Source organism: Molothrus ater, chromosome 10 (genome assembly GCF_012460135.2).
Source record: "Molothrus ater isolate BHLD 08-10-18 breed brown headed cowbird chromosome 10, BPBGC_Mater_1.1, whole genome shotgun sequence".
Lineage (NCBI taxonomy): Eukaryota > Metazoa > Chordata > Aves > Passeriformes > Icteridae > Molothrus > Molothrus ater.
This window is the reverse complement of record NC_050487.2, coordinates 24,049,804-24,070,433: the sequence shown is the minus strand read 5'-3', so window position 1 is coordinate 24,070,433 and position 20,630 is coordinate 24,049,804. Positions and strand designations below refer to the sequence as shown.

The 20,630-nt window shown below is 46.9% G+C and overlaps 1 protein-coding gene across 3 annotated transcripts in view; it reads right to left on the bottom strand.

Moving 5' to 3' along the window:
- Positions 1–13,889: 13,889 nt before the first annotated feature.
- Positions 13,890–20,630, bottom strand: part of IFT80 (intraflagellar transport 80) — a 28,953-nt gene continuing 22,212 nt past the window's right edge. The window contains exons 15-19 of one of the 3 annotated variants that reach the window (XM_054515923.1): positions 20,101–20,118; positions 18,647–18,736; positions 18,369–18,541; positions 17,211–17,334; positions 13,890–14,945 (exon numbers count right to left, since the gene is read on the bottom strand). In XM_054515923.1, the coding sequence (XP_054371898.1) occupies positions 14,832–14,945; positions 17,211–17,334; positions 18,369–18,541; positions 18,647–18,736; positions 20,101–20,118 (519 nt within the window). In that variant the 3' untranslated portion in view covers positions 13,890–14,831. Of the gene's footprint in view, positions 14,946–17,210; positions 17,335–18,368; positions 18,542–18,598; positions 18,737–20,100; positions 20,119–20,630 lie in introns of those variants that run through there. The other 2 variants (XM_036388965.2, XM_036388966.2) reach the window with 2 other exon arrangements.

The following is a 20,630-nucleotide window of genomic DNA, read 5'->3' as shown; positions in this document are numbered from 1 at the left end:
GGATGGTGCCGTAAACATCCCGTGAGCTGCCACAGCCCGGGGCAGCCCCAGCCCGGCTGCGGAGCCGCGCGGCTGAGCCCAAACCTCTCCAGCTCCCAGCTTTGCTCTGAGAAACCCCAATCCCAAGTTTTCATCTGAGAAATCCCAATTCCCAGTTTTCCTCTGGGAAACCCCAATTCCAAATTTTCCTCTGATAAACCCCAATCCCCAGTTTTTCTCTGATAAACCCCAATTCCAAATTTTCCTCTGGGAAACCCCAATCCCCAGTTTTTCTCTGAGAAGCCCCAATTCCCAGTTTTCCTCCGAGGCTCTGATCCAGCCCAGCAAAACCCTCCCAGTTTCCACCCCCAGCCCTTCCCAGCTCAGCCGCAGTCTGGTGCTGCCGAGGGAGGCTGCGATCCCTCAGACCATAAATCAGTTTTCTTTTTCGAGGACAGGGACAGATTTAAGCTTTGCTGGCCCTTCCCAAGCCAGGCCTTTGTGTGCCAGAGGAAGCTGGTGCTGGCTGCAGCTCCAGGGGAATTCCTGCTGCTCCCTTGCGGGGCTGGCATGCGCAGCCTGAGGTGCCAGGCAGGAATTTTTAGGTTTGTCTCCTAAAAACCTGGGGTTTTAGGCTCTGGGGGCACCCACAGCAGTGTCAGCCTCCCACAGCCCCTCTGGTTCTGCAGCTCCATCCCCTGAGCCCCGCATTCATCCCAGTTTTACAGATGGGGGGAAATCCTGGAATGCAGAGCCTGAGGCAGGGATGTGGAGGGCAGCAGAAATGTATAAGGTGAGAGGAGAAATCTCCTCCTTCTTCCCTGGTAGATCTGGGTCTGGGTTTTCCAGAGGGTTTTTCAGCACAGAACTTCATGACACCTCTTCTTCTCCCTTCTCTTTTACTCTTTCTTCTCTTTCTTCCTCTTCTCCCTCCTTCTTCCTCCCTCTTCTTCTTCTTCTTTCTTTGAATCTTCTTTTCCTCCTCTTCTTCTTTTCCTCCTCCTCCTTCTTTTCCTCCTCCTTCACCTTCTTCTGTTAATATTCTTCACTTTCTTTATTATTATTATTATTATTATTATTATTATTATTATTATTATTATTATTATTATTATTATTATTACTACTACTACTACTACTACTACTACTACTACTACTACTACTACTACTACTTTTAGCAGGCTATCCATTCACTTTTTGGGTACTATTTGAGCAATTAATGCATTTACCAGAGCACTAAACAGAAAATAAGAAAGAGGCACCACAAAATTGTTGCAAGCTCCCCGAATCCCCCACTTTTCTGGCCCCATCTCTTTCTCTCTTCTCAGGAGGGTTTGCAGGCTGGGATGGGTCGTTCTGCTCTTCCAGGGGTTCCCATTTGTAAAGGAATCTCAGTGTGGGTGCACTGAAAGAGCAGCTGAGTGCTGCAGGCTCCCTGTGGCCATGCCCTGGGGGTTCCCGTGCCAGGCTGGCAGCGAGGGCTGGCATTGAGTGCCCAGCTGTGCACTGGGACCCCCTTGTCAGGAAATGGAGATTTCTCACTGCAGCCCCAGCCTTCACACAGAGCCCTTTGTGCTCAGCTCCAGGAGGGAATTAATGCTCCTGTTTGCCCCAGAGAGAATGGAGAAATTGTTAAACACAGCACGGGAAAGTGAGTGTTTGTGTCAGTCATTATTCACAGCATCAGAAAATTAATATTTGTATCAGTCGTTAATGACAGTAACAGGAAATCACCATTTGGTTTTTAAGAGCATCCGGTCTGAGCATTCCCAGCAGTGCCAAGGCCACAGTGCCCACGTCCCCAAGTGCCACCTCCCAGGGCTGTTAAACCCTTTCCAGGAAGGAATTTTCCCAAGATCCAGCCTGAACTCTCTCTGGCCCAGCCTGAGGCCGTTCCCTCTCCTCCTGTCCCTGTTCCCTGGGATAAGATCCCAAATCCCCCCGGCTGTCCCCTCCTGTCAGGAGCTGTGCAGAGCCACAGGGTCCCCCCTGATCCCCCTTTTCTCCAGGCTCAGCCCCTTCCCAGCTCTCTCAGGATTCTCCAGCCCCATTCCCAACCCCATTCCCTTCCCTGGCCACGCTCCAGCCCCTCCAGGTCCTTGTGAGGAACCCAAAAGTGCCCCAGGGCTGGGGGAGCCCCAGCACAGGGGACAATCACAGCCCCAGCCTGTGGCATTAGGTGTTATCTGTTAGAATATCAGTATTTGATATACACATTAAATAATTCTAAAATGATTGAATGTGTGTCTCTAAGACAAATATTTTAATAAATACAAAGATAGCATTACAACAATATATATAATAAATAAATTTTTTAAAAAATTAAATAAAGAAACAAAACCAAAACCAAATAAATGAATATAAAATAAATAAAAAACCTAAAATAACAATATATAATAAACATTCAGTACATTTATATATTATATAAATATATATTATATAAGTATACATTTAATGTATTTTATATAATAAATTAATTATATATAATTAATAATTATATAATAAATTAAACTAAATAACTAAATATGTAATATAATAAATAATAATAACAATATAATATATAATAAATATTATCTATAATATATAATAATATATAATATAATAATATAATAATGTTATTATTATAATTAATAATTATATAATAAATTAAACTAAATAACTAAAATAAATAAATTAATAAATAAATATATAATCGAAATATATTATATTGTATATATATAATATATACAATATTTTATATATTGTTCATTATATATAATATAATATAATGAATATATTATATTATATTATATTATATTATATTATATTATATTATATTATATTATATTATATTATATTATATTATATTATATTATATTATATTATATTATATTATATTATATTATATTATATTATATTATATTATATTATCTTTTTAATATATATATATTCATTATATTATATATAATGAACAATACTGCTGCTGGAACAACCAGGATACTGCTGGAATTGGGAAAACGGGGTTATAAATATCGGGAATTTTTTTCCCGGGTGCCCCTGGGTCCCAAACCCTGCCCCGGCCGCTCTTTCCCAGCCCCACCAGTGCGCGGTGATGCTCCCTCCCCAGCATCCACCGGGATTTATCCCAGAGCCGCCTGCAGATGGCAACAGCGCCCCAGCCCCGGGATCCCTCCCGGCCCACTCCGCCTCCGATGGGGTCACAGATAATGTTATTTATAACAGTGCTCTGCCGTCGTCAGAAAGCAAAACAGCAATAATAAAGGTAATTTAAAACTTTATCATTTATTTTATTTGAAATATCATTTGAATAAATTAATCTCATTAGTAATAATAAATGTATTAATAATAATAAGCAATAATGATGAGAAAAAATAATATCAAAAATTACAATTCCAAAAAATCCAACGTCTCCTTTGGGCTGAAAGAGCCAAAATTGTGTCCCTGCAGCTCCTGCTGCACAGAAATGGGGGCACAGCCTGGCTCTGGTGATCGTGCCAGGTGGCTTTGCTGGATATTCACTGATTTTACCCCATTCCGCTCCAGGTTGTGCCAGCCTGGAGCCCCAAACGGTGACAGGAATTGCAGGAGCCACCAAATGTTTTGTTGGAACTCCTGGAGCGGCACAGGGAGGGAGAAGGACGCTCGGGAGGATCAGAGCTCAGGGTGCTGGGCTCAGTCACTGCACAGTATTTATTATTTGCTGCTTTTCGGGCTCAGTCACTGCACAGTATTTATTATTTGCTATTTTTGGGGCTCAGTCACTGCAGAGTATTTATTGTTTACTATTTTTGGGGCTCAGTCGCTGCAGAGTATTTATTATTTACTATTTTTGGGGCTCAGTTGTTGCACAGTATTTATCATTTGCTGGTTTTGGGGCTCAGTCACTGCAGAGTGTTCAGCATTTGCTGGTTTTGGGGCTCAGTCGCTGCAGAGTATTTATCATTTGCTGGTTTTGGGGCTCAGTCGCTGCAGAGTGTTCATCATTTGCTGGTTTTGGGGCTCAGTCGCTGCAGAGTGTTCATCATTTGCTGGTTTTGGGGCTCAGTCACTGCAGAGTATTTATTATTTACTATTTTTGGGGCTCAGTCACTCAGAGTGTTCACCATTTGCTGGTTTTGGGGCTCAGTCGCTGCAGAGTATTTATTATTTACTATTTTTGGGGCTCAGTCACTGCAGAGTGTTCACCATTTGCTGGTTTTGGTGGATTTGTGTGGAGCAGGAGGCTCTGAGGCCATCACCCACCCCCAGCCCCTTCTCCCCCTGTGCCTCAGCATCCCCCCAGCCTGGGGAGCTCCAGAGCCACCCCTGAGTGTCCCCAGCAGCATTTCCCCGATTTCCACCCCAATTTTCAGGGTTTAAACGTCACTGAGTGAACAAACCGACCCAGCCGAGCAGGAAGCCGGGGCTGGACACGGCCAATCTGCTCCTGGGGCTCTCAGGAGCCACCCACCCCATTTTCCAGCAGGGAACATTTCCTTCTCCAGCCATCCCACCCGTGTGTGCTGCCCAGGAGGGACCCAGCACCCCCAGGGCCTGGGCTGGATCCAGGAGGGGCCATTCCAGAGCTTTTCCCTGTTTTCCACGCCGCCCCCGGGGCTGACACGGTTGTTTGAGGAGAGTAAAAATAGCGGGGTCAAAGCTCTGCTGCCCCCTCAGCATCCTCATCCTCCCTCCTGGCATCTGCATCTTTCCCTGAGGATCTTCCCTGTGGAGCACACAGCCCTGGGCCTGCCTCACTCCTGGAAAAACAGCTGGAAGGCTTTTCTCAAATTTTATTTTCCTCCATTTTCTCCCTTTTTTCCCCCATTTTTTAGCAGCCTCCTGCCTGGGAGATGCCCTGAGCAGCCTCAGCTGGGGGTGTTGGATTTTCCCTCCTGGGAAAAGTCTCTGGCTGCACAGGGAATCCAGGGAATTCAGGCTCCCCTGGACAAACTGGGGTGGGAAACGCTGAGTTTGGTAAAAATGAAATCTCCCCAGAAGGAAGGGGGGAGCGAGAGGGAAATGGGAAAAGGTTTGGTGCTCACTCCTTGCCCTGGGACCCCAAAAAATCAGGATCCCTGGAATTCCTGGGACGTGCAGGACAGCAGGGAGCAGCCAGGGTGACATCCATAAAAACTGGGATTTCCTGGAGGAATGGCAGGGAAGGAGCAGGGATGCAGCCAAGAAAACTGGGATCACCTGGAATTCCTGGGATGTGTGGCACAGCAGGGAAGCAGCTGGGATTCACCCAGGGGTCATCTGAAATTCCATTCTGGTGGAATGGAAAGCAATTGGGATGCAGCCAGGGCGACCTCCAGGAAAACTGGGAGCACCTGGAATTCCCGGTGGACTGGCAGGGAAGCAGCCAGGGTTACCTCTAGGAAAATGTGGATCACCTGGAATTGCCAGAGGAGTGGCTGGGAAGCAGCTGGGATCACCAGGAATTCCTGGGATCACCTGGAATTGCCGGCATCACCGGGAATTCCCGGAGGAGTGGCCGGGAAGCAGCTGGGATGCAGGCAGGCAAACTGGGATCACCTGGAATTTGCCGGAGGAGTGGCCGTGAAGCAGCCGTGATCAACTGGAATTTCCGGGATCACCTGGAATTGCCGGGATCACTTGGAATTCCCGGGCCGGGAATCACCAGCCGGGATCACCTGGCATTGCCGGGATCACCGGGAATTCCCAGAGGAGTGGCCGGGAAGCAGGCGGGACGCAGCCAGGTAACTGGGATCACCTGGAATTGCCGGGATCACCTGGAATTGCCGGGATCACCTGGAATTGCCGGAGGAAGGGCCGGGAAGCAGGCGGGATGCAGGCAGGCAAACTGGGATCACCTGGAATTGCCGGGACCACCTGGAATTGCCGGGATCACCTGGCATTCCCGGAGGGATTCCCGGAGAACCATCGGGGCTGCATCCCCCGAGCGCTGATGCGGCCGGGCTGTGTCGCCCCGGCCCTTTCCCCTCCCGCAGCTCGGGATGCTCCAGGGCGGGCGGGGCGGGCTCGTCCCGCCGGGATTTGCTGCTCCTGACTCATGGGAGCCGTGTGGGAGCGCGGCAGGGCTGGGAAAGGACCCGCTGCTAAATTTAACCGCGGGGAGAGGGACGAGGCCGAGCTCCGGGGCCCGGCTGGGAATAAGAGCGAGGTGAAATCACGGCAGCCTCTGCAGAACCAGAAACTAACGGGGAAAATGCTGCTCCTGGAAAACACAGAGGATTTCGGCATGGAAAAAGGTTTTGGTGATTCCAGACCGACCCGGGGATGCTTCCATCTGAATCGCCTTTAGCGCCTTTTAGGGTATTTCAGTGGTTCTGGGTCCAGCCCTGTGTGAGCACTCAGGGGTTCCTTATGGATGGTGTGGGATCAAGGCTTCATCCTGGAATCACTTTTAGGGGTTAAGATCATTTGGTTCCAAGGGAAAACAGCAAATCGTCCCTTATAGGGAGAGATGCTCTTTATTTGTAACTCTAAAAGCCTCAGCCAAAGTCATTGCATGAGTGGGAGCCTTCCCATGGAGTCAAGGGATTAAAATCCCAATTATGAGGAATTATTGCAAAGGGAAAACCAGTCTAAGCCAACCTTTCTAATGCTTCTCTGCAGCAGGAGGAGGACAGAAGAATATTTGAAGTGTCACACATGAGCTGGAAGCCTAAAAACTCACTGATATCAATATAATTGCTCTAATATTTCCATCTTTTATTTATTAGAGAAAATTGTGTTAAATAAATGAATATTTCATACATAAAATACAGAAATCAGTACAGAATAGATAGCAATGAATGAATTTTATTTATGTCTTCGATCTGACTGATTTATTACAGAAAACACATTCCATTTCTGGAGGGCACCCAAACTTGTTAACAGCCTGGGAAGGAATCAGGGCTGTCCAGGAGGGTTTCAGCCTCTCTCTCTCATTTTCCCTGGGTTTTAAACAGTCCAACAGCAAATATTTGCTGGCAGAGGAGATTTCTGAGCTGTGAGGTAATGGCTGGTGGAGTTTTTTACATTTGCAGAGTCATCTCCTCGGTTTTGGGCCTTATTGCAGTTACAGATGTGCCTGAGAAGGGGGAGGCACTGGAGCTCAGCTCCGGGTTTGGTTCCAGCAGCTCAGAGCTGCCCCTGAGCCCTGCTCCCATTCCTGCTGCTGGATGGGCTTCCTTGGGAGCTGCCCTGGGAGCTTTGACAGGAATATGAAGAATGTTTTGTTCTATTCAGAAGGATTTAAGGATTACTTTGGCCTTGGAGGAGGTTCCCATCAGGCTGTGTTTGATTTTCATGGGATCCTGGAATGGTTTGGGTGGGAAGGGGCCTTGAAGCTCATCCCATTCCACCCTGCCATGGGCAGGGACAGCTCCCACCATCCCAGGGTGTTCCAAGCTGGCCTTGGACACTTCCAGGGATGTGGCAGCCACGGGTTTCCTGTCCAGCCTCCAGTGCAGCAGCCATTTGCTCCATAATGCCTGTAAAAGCCTCAATCATCCCAAGGTTTGTGTCTCTCAGATACTGAAATATCATGGAAGCTGAGAGTGCTGGACTTGTTCCTACCAGCACCCAAAACTGTGCTTCCCTCCATCAATCCACGGGATTTTTCCAGCTACCAAACACAAACCTCAGGTCATCCTGGCGTTTTCCCCTGAGCAGTTTTCCCATATTTGAGGGAAAAACACACCATGGGAAATTCAGATGTGAAGCATCTCCGTGCAAAGGGCATTTCATGGAGCAGCTTCCCACGGGGGAGAGTCTGGAGCTCCCAGGGACAATGACACCATCCATTGGCCATTGTGCTGTGTCAGCACTTTGGCACCACCCGAGAGGTCTGCAAGTCGAGCCTTAATGATCTGCTGCTCCAAAGGGATCGATGGATTCCTGCGGGGGTCATTTGCAGGATCAATAGTTGTCCATCCCCTGCAAATCTGGAGAAAATCAGCTTGAGAGCTCCTTCCCAGAAACAGCGCGGCAGCTCCGGGCCCTGCCTGGCTCCAGGGAGCCTCAGAGTGGGTTTCCTGCAGGTTTTGGGATGGGGGAGGCAGGATGTGGCCGCCCCTGAGGAGTTCATTCTTGCCCACAGCTCCTGCTCCTGCCCTGTGCTCTGCTGTGCTTGGGGACAGAGAAATTCCAGCTTGGATGGAGCTGGGAGCGACCTGCTCTAGTGGAGGGTGTCCCTGCCCATGGAATCCTGGTGGAATCAAAGATCCCTGCCTGCCACCACTCTCCCACTCTCCACAGATTCCCAAAATGAGGCGGCTGCTCCTGCCCAAATCCCCCAAAGCCACAGAGGGTGCAGCCCCTCCATCCACAGCCACCCCAGGACGAATCCTCTGGGCCTGGTTCCTCCTGGGCCTGTATTCCTGCATTTTCCTGAGGCACCTGGGGCTGCTGCAGAGCACAGCTGCACGCCAGGGCTGGAATTTTTATCCTTTCTTGTGCCCTGCTCACTCCATCCACAGTTTTCCCTGTGTGGCGGCACAGGGAGCTGCTCCGAGCCCCTGCTGCAGGCTGAGCAGCAAAGCCCAGCTCACAGCACACAGGCCCAGCCCAAACGCTGCCTTTAACGAGCTATCAACGAGCTATCAACAGGCTTTAATATTTCATGGGGCTCGGGGGGAGCCCCAGCAGAGCAGAGACGCTGTTAAAAGGCTGAGCTCTATTAACAGCCAGGCAGGTTGCACCAGGCGCCTGCTGTTTATTCCCAATTTGCCTCCCAAACACCCCCTCAGTTCTTGCCAGCTCTGCAGGGAATGTGGCCCCTGGAGCTGCTGCTGGAGCTCCTCAGAGCATCCCAGATCCTGGCAGGGATGAGCCCCCAGAGCAAAGCCACCCCTGTGTGAGGCAGCAGCTCCCAAAGCTGTGAGGCTGCACCCACTGCTGGCACCTCCTGCCCTCCCCTCCCAGCCCCTGCCCCTTCTGCAGGGAGAAATGTCCCCAAAATGAGGACACGGATGCGGAATGAACCCCTGAAATTCAGAAAGAAACAGCGATTTCTCCTGCTTTGCCAGAAGCCCAGCACCACCAGCTCCTCCTTCCTCCAACTCCGTATCACAGCTGAGAATTTTTGCCCTCGTTTTTTCCCCTGAGCCCTCCAAAATGTGTCACAAACACAGTCACCCAAAAGTGGGGGTGACAGCAGGGGATGGCCTGCAGCTATCAGCGGTGACATCACCGCCAGGAGGGTAAACAGGACAAAGGAAACAAATTTACCCCACGTGAGGCTCACGTAGGTGGGTCAGCAGCTGCCCATCAGATCTGGCAGGGTCACCCCAGAGGAAGCCGAGCAGAAAAGGTCTGGTCAGTTCTTGCCATGTTACTCACTTCGATGTTAGTCAGTTTTTCCATGATGAGAGCTCCCTGGCCTCTCCCTTTTGCTGGAGTTTTGCAATTAGGATGAAGGTAATCAGCAAAGCACAGAGAGGAGGGGCTGTGCTCGTTGTGGTGGGTTGGGACACCACTGGGTGACACAGGGACCTCTGAAAGTTTAGTGGCAGGAAGAGAACCCGACAAAAATGAAGAAAGAAGGGCTCACTGTGCCTGCCCAGGTACCAGGGCCCCGGTCTGTCAGTGCCTGCTCTGACCCTGCTGCTGCCTCCCTTCTTGAGCTGCAAAATCCATGCTGGGCTCTGCACCCTGGGTTGCTCCTGGCTCAGGTGTCCCTTACCCTGATGTCCTTGGGTTCTGCTCATCCCTGCGCCCTTGGGTTTATCCCACAAGCTCAGGCACTGCTCATCCCCATATCCTGAGGTGCCACACGTCCCTGCATCCTTGGCTCATCCCTGCGTGCTCAGCTCCACCCTCCCATCCTTGGGCACCGCTCATCCCCACATCCTCGGGTTCCCGTGTCCCCCTGTCCCGGTGTCCTCATGCACAGCCTGTCCCTGTCCCCCGGGCTCGGCTCAGCCGTGACTCTGGCGGGGCCATCCCGCCGCTGCCCCGGGGCCGATCCGCGCCTGGCGTTGTGCCCCGGCCCCATTAGGCGGAGCAGGGCGGCCAAATGGCCCCATCAATATTTGATGCGGCCCGAGCCCATGGCGGGGCGCGGATAAAGCGCGGCGCTGCGGGCGCGGGGCGCGCAGCGGGGATGGCGGGCGGCCGCTGCGGCCGGGGCGGCTGTGCCGGGCCGGGGGCGGCTCCGGGGCCGGCGGCGGGGCCGCCGTGGGTGCCGCGGGCGCGGAGGCTGGCGCGGAGGCTGGCGGCGCTGCTGGTGCTGCTGGCGCTGCTGGCCGCGGGCTGCGCGCTCCGCCGCCGCGCCTGCCCCGCGCCCCGCCGGCCGCGCCCCGCAACGCGCCGGGAGCCGCCGGGAGCCGCCCCGGCCTCCGCGGGCACCGCCGCCAGCCCAGGACCCCACACGGGCCTGGAGCTGCCGCACCTGCCCAGCTACGAGGAGGTGAAGCACCTGCCCAGCTACGAGGAGGCGCAGCGCTGCCCGCCCGAGGAACGGGGCGCGGCCGCGGGGATGCGGGGCTGAGCGGCCCGGGGGACCTGCGGGGTGGATCATCCTCATCCTCATCCTCATCCTCATCCTCATCCTCATCCTCCGGACCCGCGGAGGGACAGCGGACAGCCCCAGGTGCCGCAGGAGGGATGCCCGGGTAGGATCCAGCAGCGTTCTCTGGTGGGACGGGGAGGAGCACCGGGAATGCTCCACAGCGCAGGGTGACCTCTGGACACCTGGATCTGCCAAGGGACCGGCCAGGGACCTCGGGGGTTCCCGGGAATGCTCCGCACCTGCTGGACACCTGGATCTGCCAAGGGACACTGGGGGTTCCCGGGAATGTTCTGCACCTGCTGGACACCTGGAGCTGCAAAGGGACACTGGGGATTCCCGGGAATGTTCTGCACCTCCTGGACACCTGGATCTGCCAAGGGACACTGGGGATTCCCGGGAATGTTCTACACCTCCTGGACACCTGGAGCTGCAAAGGGACATTGGGGGTTCCCGGGAATGTTCTGCACCTGCTGGCACTCGGCTCTGCCAAGGGACCTGCGGGATTCCTGAGGACACGGAGGAGCGGGACACGCTGCCCGGAGCCGCTGGGACAGCCCGCAGGACACCAGGGCGCCTCACAGGGACACGGCACAGCGGGAAGGGAGGAAGGTGACTTGGGGACATCAGCTCCATCGCAAGGACACGGAGCGATGGGAAGCCCTGGCTGCGGTTTCGTTCAGCATCCCCCGCTGCCCTCAGCCCGGCTCGCGTTCCCTGGGAATTTTGGGATGGCTCGGCTGTGGGATTTTGCTCTGTGGACACGACTGGGTGACGCTGACCCCCACGGGTGCCAGAGGGAGCTTTTGGGACAGCAGGACCAGGCTGTGCCCCTGGCCGGGGCAGCAGGGGAAGGAGGGAACCCCTCCAGAACCTGCAAATGAAATATCAGCACCTCCTGCTCACTGCGGGGAGCTGGGAGCCCTCCTGCCCCAAGGGCAATGATGGCCACAGCTCCCAGGGCAATGAGTGTCACAGCTCCCAGGGAAATCAATGTCACAGCTCCCAGGGCAATAGTGCCACAGCTCCCAGGGCAATGATGGCCACAGCTCCCAGGGAATTCAATATCACAGCTCCCAGGGCAATGAGTGCCACAGCTCCCAGGGAATTCAATATCACAGCTCCCAGGGCAATGAGTGCCACAGCTCCCAGGGCAATGAGTGCCACAGCTCCCAGGGCAATGAGTGCCACAGCTCCCAGGGAATTCAATGTCACAGCTCCCAGGGAAATGATGGTCACAGCTCCCAGGGAATTCAATGTCACAGCTCCCAGGGAATTCAATGTCACAGCTCCCAGGGCAATGAGTGCCACAGCTGCTGCCACAGCTGGCAGCTCCTCCATGACCCTGAATGCTTCCTGCAGCACCAGCCCAGCTCAGCCCGGCTCTCTGACAGGAACTGCTCAGTGCCCAAAGCTTGCATTAAATACTTTTTATTTTCCTGTCCTAGCCTGACTTTATCACTCAGAGCTGGGGATGTGCTCAGTGCAGGAGCAGCAGCCACGAGCACCTTTCCCCTTTCCTTTCCCCTTTCCCTTCCCCTTCCCTTCCCTTCCCTTCCCTTCCCTTCCCTTCCCTTCCCTTCCCTTCCCTTCCCTTCCCTTCCCTTCCCTTCCCTTCCCTTCCCTTCCCTTCCCTTCCCTTCCGTTTTTTTTCCAGGTGTCTCTAATGGCAAAGCAAACCTGCATAAATAAACCCATTTATTTAAAATACAGATTAGATTTTCAGAACTGCAGGGCTCCAACTAGCACAGTCATTTATTCTCATAAAATAAGATAATTCTGGCAGACCCTTCATAAAAACCCCAGAAATGATGGAATATTTTATTGTTTTGTACAACCAAGCTCTGTGCAGACTCGTCCCTCTTTCCCTGAAGGTACCAGCCCATCCTGCTTCCCCAAACTTTTACAGGAGGGCAAAAGCATCTGAACTAAAATGAAAAAGGTTAAATTCCAGTATTGGAAATTTTATAGCACAAAGCAAGCCCTGATTGGTTTGGAGCAATAAAAATAAACATTGGAAATCGAGATTCTCACATGGGATCAATTCATAAAAACCTTTTTTCTCCCTGGCTCTTCCCCATCCCCTGCAGAGTAAAATCTCTGTCAATCTTATCTCTGTTATCACCAAAATAAAGAAATGGAGGTCTTAAAATGTTTAATTAAAAACACGTAAAAACCACTATAAAAACCATATATATAATACAAAAATAGTAATTTGCTTTTCTCCAACCTCCCCCCCAGCTGTAGGTGACACAAGCTTTATATTTCTAGAAATACCTATTCATATTTCAGAATTAAATTTTAGAAAGCTTCAAGCTTTTCCATAGCTGTTCATTTATAATTTATAATTGTGACTACTCTGAAGTGAATCAGGCAACAATCACCAGTTTTTCTGCAGGAAATAGTTCCACATAATCTGTAAAATCAAATTTTCATGTCAGATGATTCAAACCTTCCTCCTGCTCCAGTCCCAAAGGGTAAAATCCCACAGCCAAATCCAGATCACAAAGTTTTATTGCCTTAAAAACCAGACAACAAAAGCTATTTTTAATTTTCCCTCTGAAATATTCCAAATATGGAGTAGGTTTTTAAACACCCACCTGAGCTTTTACTTTTGCTTCATTTGAGGGATTGATTTTTCACCTAAAGATGCATTTTTCAACCTCCCCTTTTATAATCAGAGAGGTTTTTACTGTGCCCAAGGATAAATGAAGTGAATGAACTCAACTCCCACTCTGCAATGGCAAAATTTGGGTTATTTTTGATTATTGATCCATCACAGCAGCACCTAAACCACTCAATTTTAATCATGCTAATTATTCTCTGTTTCTTAGATTGGTTTATGATGGTTTAAATCAAGTTGTGAGCAATTAAATTTGAGGTATTTATTTTTAAAAGATGTTTTTAAAATAATTTCTTGTTCTGGGCAATGATGTAACCAAAATGTACCTGAAACATCTGGATCCTTCGGCTCTTTATTTTTGCTTGATACTGAAATAACTGAAACCAGGTAAAAATACAACGCAAGACTTTGGAAACCTCAGAAAATTCAGCTCCAAATTGCCCTGGCATGGATGGATGGCGTTTCCCTTGGAATTACAATCTCTGAAATCCCTGCCACAACCCCAGAAAAGCCACAGAGGAACATTTGCTCCTGAGAATATCCTGAAATTCAGGTTCCACACCCAGCTCATAACTGCATTTAGAACCTGGGAATAAAAGTGCTTTTCCCAAACATTTTGCTTTGCTTTCTAGTTAACACCAGGACGCTCAGGACTGGATGTGTGTGATAAAAAATGGAATTAAACACTTCTCCCGTCCCCTCCAAATGGAATTAGAGCACCCCAAATATTCTTTCTTTAGCACTCAGTTGAGATCCCCACACGCAGCAGCTCTCAGGTACATTAAAAATGATACCTTAAAATTGATACCTTAAAAATACCTGAAAAATCTTCACTTTGATTTGGTTTTATTAAGAAATCGATGAACTGTGCAAGAAAGGGGTGACACAATGATTTACAAATTTGCTGTATGTACAGATATTTAACATTTTGCTGGTAACATTTGAAAGATACATAATAAACCTTGTCAGTGATGAATAAACTGGTGATGTATTTATAACATGAAGAGAATGCAGCCAGCTTTGGGTGTGGAACAAAAGTGTATCTTGATGAAATAACATAAATTCAAAAAATATTTACAAATCAAGTGCTTTGGGCAGAAAAAGTACAGGAAATAGTAACTTATTTTAAATATTCTTGTCAATTTTACACATCAGATGCTACAAATGCTGTTTGTTACTTCCAACAACCCTGAAAGCACATTCCAAAGTATTCTAAACAAAAAAAAATTCCTTTTACTGCTACAATTACTTTTACTGTTTTGCTCAGTGACAAACCTGAGTTGCTGAAATGATCTGAAATCATCTATTAAATAACTCACTAGCAAATATGTATTCCCACAACTGTGAGGGAAATATTTGTACTCAAGCTCCTTTTTTTTTTGCATTTTCAGCACTTCCAGTTTGCTCAATTTGTTTTGGGGCAATTGAAACAAGTCTGGAGAGGTCCCTGAGGTTGCAAACTTGGGGCTTAAATTGGGATTTCAGTAGAGGCAACCCAGGTTAAAGAATATGAATGGCAATAAAAGTTTGAAAACACTAAGAGAGGAACTGTAAATTCCCTTTTTTCTCATTTATGTAGCCAGCACTGGCGCCAGAATACAAACCCAGCTCAAAATGAAAGGAAATAATTAATCCTGTGTGTCACCCAAGGATTCAAACCCACAGAAATTCCCACTCCTGTGTCCCACAAAATGTTTGCTGTGGTTTTTTTTTTTTCCCAACAAAGCAGCAGCAAAGGTTGAAGCAGCACTTTGAAGGTGCCCAAACTGTGAATTATTGCTGCACAGTCACACTGCTCCTGCCTGCAGCACTGGCTGCTGCTCGTTCTCTCTCTTTAGCAATTTCCATCTCGATTTTGGCTTTGATTTTATTCCAATCCACTTCCAGCTGCAAGAAGAGAAAAATGAAACGCAAAGGGCTCAACATCAGAGAGAGCAAGGTCAGTTATTCCATTTAAAAATGCAATTTTCAGGTGTTGGGTACCCGAACTCACGGAAGCTCTGAAGGCACAGCTGAGTTCCAACTGAGCTTCACCTTTAAAACAAACACAGCCTGAGCTATTTTAATAAATCTCATTGTGCCTGGAAATGAAACCAATAAAACAAAAATAACCTGCTTCTAATTCAGTATCATGACAGCAGTGTCCTGCTACTGAAAACTCAGCCCTGCATCCTTAATTGAGAGTGCTGTCTCCTCCAAGGGCTGATAGGATATTAAAGCAGTTATCTGCTCCAGCAGCCACCAGGTTCCTGCCTGCAACTGCCCCTCTGCATCAAGAAATGGCTCAGTTCCAACCCTGGCGTTTCTCCAGCTGCAGAGAACTGGCATTTTCTGCCTGTGTTTGAGTCAGTGAAACCCCAGGCAATACACAAAGTGCGATACCCCAGCAGAAATGGGGGTAGAAAACTTGTTTCTAATGAAAAATGAAAAATGCATCATGGTGCGTTTGATGGCCATAAAAACACATCCAAAAATGTCACTGTGCAGCTCAGTTTATTGCTGGAGAATCAACACTGGCAAAGGTGGGATGGGAGAAGAATTTCATGGGCTGCACAGGGAATTTTCCTCTGGAATTAAGCAATGGAATAACAGGAGAGATTCTCCAAGAGGGAAGGTGAAATTAAACAATTCCACAGCCACATTCTCAGGTGAAAACAGAATAATAACACCTCAGTTCTGGAGGCATTGACTGGGCCCAGGACCCTCAGGGTATGTGTGAGTTACTGAGAACCTGATATGTAAAATAAGCACAATTTTAGATCCTGCCTGCCTGCAGAAAAGAGAGGGGGAAAACTCCTTATTTAAGCCTGAAGAGGTTTTAGGTTGTGAGAGGGAAACTGAGACCCTTTTTTATCCCTGAGAAGGAACAGCAGCACAAAATCTTGCTTTTCTTTTCAATTTCTTTCTGATTTTGCTTTATGAGTCTGACAGCAAAATTTAATTACAGCTTAAAATTCACATTATGTGGATCCCTCCTATTCACAGATCCAGCAAAGACCTCCAGCACCTGGATGTGGAAAAGGACTTTTTCCATCCAGAAATCTCCTGAGTGACAAATTCAAATTTCAAGAAAACCTCCAAATTTCCAAATACAATTTTAGAAAGGTTCAAAATCTCCAATTTTCAAGACCGAGTAAGCTGAAGAATCACCCTGCTCACACCTTGTCACTGCCAAGGTGGATTCCTCAGGATTCCTGATGGAATCTACAGCCTCCTCCAGGAGTTTTAGAAAATCAGGATTATCTCCAATGTCCATCAGAAGCATCAGGGAATTTCTGGGGTTTTTGCTCTGTAAGAGGTTTTACAGAGCACACAGAGCTGGGAAAGCTGCAGGATAAAAATGCCTGGAATCTGTGCTTTATTTTCCAGGTACATTACTGTGGAATGGTTCATTAGGGGATGATTTAGTTTAGGAAATGAGACTCCCTAAAGTGCTAAAAGCTAATGCCTTCCATTAGAAATCCAGCTTTATTCCAAGTGCCCATGGAAGGACCCCAGCCCAGGGGTCCCCTGACCCTTCAGCTGCAGGGGAGAAAAGGACTCCACACAAAGGAAAGGTTTTTTGGGATCATTTCTCCCTTAGAATGCTGAGGAATCAGGAGGGGAAAAGCAGGAAGGACAGGAGGGAATTGTGCCTCTCCTGTGTGGAAATATTCCAGCAGAATCCAAGATGCAGCTGCTGAATTTCAGGAGGTGCCCTCGGCCCTCAGGATGTGTGAATTACTAATAAATGGATTTCCTCGTGATGCAAAGGGTTTCCAATAAATGTATATTGAATTGTTGATGGTATTTGAAATCAGAATGGTTTGCAGTTCATAAATATGCAGATTCCTTCAAAGCTTGTTACTGCTTCTATCCATAAAATGCCACAAAAAACGTTGGAAATATTTGAGACACTCATTGAGCCGTGGTGAAGTTTAACTCCCTGTTTATAGAAAACAACTGTGCCTTCACTTGTGTGATCCCTACCAGATATTAAATATATATTGTGAATCTTCAAATGAAACCCATGCCCAGCTACTCCTGGCCAATGTTAGGCCAAAACCTGTAAAAATTCCACATTTATGGAATTCCACATTTGAGCCACAGAAGGAAAAGTGAGGTGCAAACCCACCCCGCCCTCCAGCAGGGACAACCCTGAGGGACACTCACCCCTTCTGCATATTGCAGAAACCTTTGGTTGGTTTCTTTTTTCCCAAAATCCTCCAAGAATTTCTGTCTGTACGCCAGGACCGTGTCCACGTGCGTCCTGTGCTTCACCGCCAGCTCCAGGGCTCTGCAAAAGAGCAGCAAAGGGCTGGGGCAATGCTCTGGCACCACCACAATCACCCAGAAACTCTGAGGGTGAGGGCAGAAATGCCAAATCCAACCCCACAGCAGCATCAGGAGGTTCAAAGTAGCCAGTGATGGAAAATCCCAAAAATTATTCCCACTGACAGCCTCATCACATCATTAACTTGAGCCCAGGAGGCTTTTTATTTCAGGGAAATGCAGAATATTTCAGAGTTTAGCATGAAAATAATAATGTTTAATAACTTTTTTCTAGTCAGAAATAGGTTCTGAACACTCATAATACACATTCATGATACATTCTATATAATATTTATAAATATTGTATAGGTGGCAAAGGTCAGACACTGGATTAATTTGATTACTCACACTTGGTTTCTTCTCAATGGCTTAAGAACCCTGAGATTTGGCCTACAGAGAGTTTTTAGATGATAGAATAAAGGAATATTCTTTTCCTAATATCCAGCTCAAACCTCCCCTGACACAGCTTCATAACAAAACAAAATTACAGATTTGTGAGGGAAAATCAACCTTTTGCCTGAATATATCAATATAACAGCAGAGAAATTAGGAGTAAACAACTCAGAGGATTCTGTCAGAAAACGTGGGGGTTTTGTTTAAATGAGAAATTCCTCCTTTGTTTTCTCAGTCTTAATTCATATTTTCTCCACCTCCACAACGCTGGGAGTCTGGGTAGCCACAATTTTATTTTTAGCAGCAAGACATTTCCAAGCAGCCCAAATTCCACAGCCAGTCTGGGGCATCACTGAGGGCTCCTCTGTGCTAGCGGGGATGACAAAGCAAAATGTTATTTCAAAATGTTTCCAGGAACATTTTGGGCTTTTATCACCAAATATTTGTATTTTCCAAATACAAAAATGCTGGGGTTTTTTTTTGGCTATGATTTAATTAGCTTTGTTTTGAAGTCGTGGGCGATTAAAAGATAAGAAATGAGTCAGCAATAAAACAACTGATGGAAACAATTAGGAAAACGTTATTTTGATGGCAAACAACTCCTACCTTTCCCAGTTGTAAAGGTTGATGTTGATTTGGATGGCTTGGTAAACCAGGCCAGCCTGCAGCAGCAGGGTCTCAGCCTCCTGGCAGCTGCCACTGAAGAGCAGCAGGTGAGCCAGCCTGGACTCCTTGGAGGGCAGCTCCTTGATGGAATTGATGTACTGCACCTTGTCAATCTGCCACCAGGGGACACAAGGACGTTCCTTCATTCATTTATTCATTTATTCACTCACCAGCCTGGCTCTGCAGGGATTTCACTGGGATCTGATTCCTTTTCTCACCTCGCCGATGGCTGCGTAGGCGATTTCAGCCGTGCTCATGTCCTTGTGGGCCACTGCCATGGCAGCCAAACAAGCCCACAGGGTCTGGTCCTGAAATTCGAAATAAAAACAACTTGGAAACCTTCAAATGTTCATTATCCTGCTGCAAATGACTCCTCAAAGCACCTACACAAGGCTTAAAAATTATGTGTAATATTCCATTTCTCTGTGTGTCATTTATGGCACTGTGCTCTAAAATCTCTCATTAGGAAATTATTATTTCTCAGAACCAGGAATTAGAAAAACTTCATGGCAATAATAATATTACTCTCTTTTATTATTATTTTATTTGTAACTTTAAATTATATATTTATAGTTTATTTATTTATTTATAAATTTATAAACAAAATTCATATGTTTTATCTATTTTATTTATTTTCTACATTTATAATTATATACATTGCTTTTTTTACTCTTTTATTATTATTATTGTACTTATTATTATTATTATTATTATTATTATTATTATTATTATTATTATTATTATTATTATTATTATTATTATTATTATTGTATATTTGTTGTTTCTGTGAGGGTTTTGGGGGCATTTTACACAACCTTGAGGAAACCCCATGAGCTCAGAATTTAGGAAGACCCCAAATGACATTTTGATGGATTTTCAAGTGACAACATGATGACAAAGACACAGTAATAAACCACATTTTAATACAGTTTAAGCTACAACATCTAAAACTCTATTCAGACAGGAAGAATGTAACTTTGGACTGGCTGGTCCAGGAATTAAGGAGAATTTTGTTGAGTGTGTTCAGTAACAATTCTGGAAATAAAGACTTTGCACTTTGAAGGTTTTAGAAGGATCACTCTTGATTGAAATCAGAATGAGCAGCTGCACTGAGGGTGTTCTAAACACATTCCCATATTTCCCAAGTGACTTTTTCCATCAGGAAAAACCCTCATGCAGTAAGCCCAGAATCTGGGAAAATTAAGATTGTTCAGAGAATCAAATGCTCCTAAAATCTTTGTCACATTCTTTTCTCATTTCCCTTTTATTTAGAAAATCAGGTGATAAAATGCTGAAAGCTCAGCCTGAAATTATCTAGGAGATAAAATTAACTTTTAGATGGTTCCAAGTTGTTTCTTGCTGCTTTTTCTCCCCTCAAAAAAAAGATCTATTTCGTTATTCCTGATTGGAAATACTTTCTTCTCTCTACCTGGACTGCCAGAATCAAAATATCCTGACTTGGATGCTTAAATCAGGTGATGTGGACACTGCAAATAAAGGTTCTGTTACAATTTATTCTACTTATGCAACCCAAAATATCTGGATGTGCATTTATTTAATAATTGGTAACACAAATATCTGAAATACACATTTAAGGTACTAAGCTTTTCTAGAAATAAATGGGAAGGAAGGTTTGAAGGGATTTTGTTGTTTTATAAACTACCACACTCACCTCATCTGTTGCTGTTGTCTAAATAAATACAAAAGAAAGCAATGGAAAAGGAAAAAAATAAAAAGAAGTGAAATAGAATACGGAAATTAACAGGTAATTGTGGAAATGTCACTTTTCATTGGTTATATTAAGGCTCAGACCTTAAAGTTAAAGGTTGGTTGCATTAAGGCCCAGACCTTAAGTTTAAAAACTTTGAAAAAATTTAAGTTTAGAACCGAATTCTGTGAGCACCTGTGTTCAATCCAGCTGGATTCTGGTGTGGCTAAAAATAAGAATGATTATTTATCATGGAACTTATGGAATGATGATGTCCTGGAATTAAGGAAACCACCTCATTTTCCACGAGTGACAAAAACGAGCGACAAAACAGGCTGGAAACGAGCTGTACCATTTGATATGGAGAGATCACTACTGAAGAACACCCAAAAGCATGAAAATGGTGGGGAATATTGCCAAAAAATCAGGTTTGTGTTGTACCTTGACAAACCTGCAGAGCTGGAGCCCGTCCTGCCAGCGGGAGGAGCAGGCTG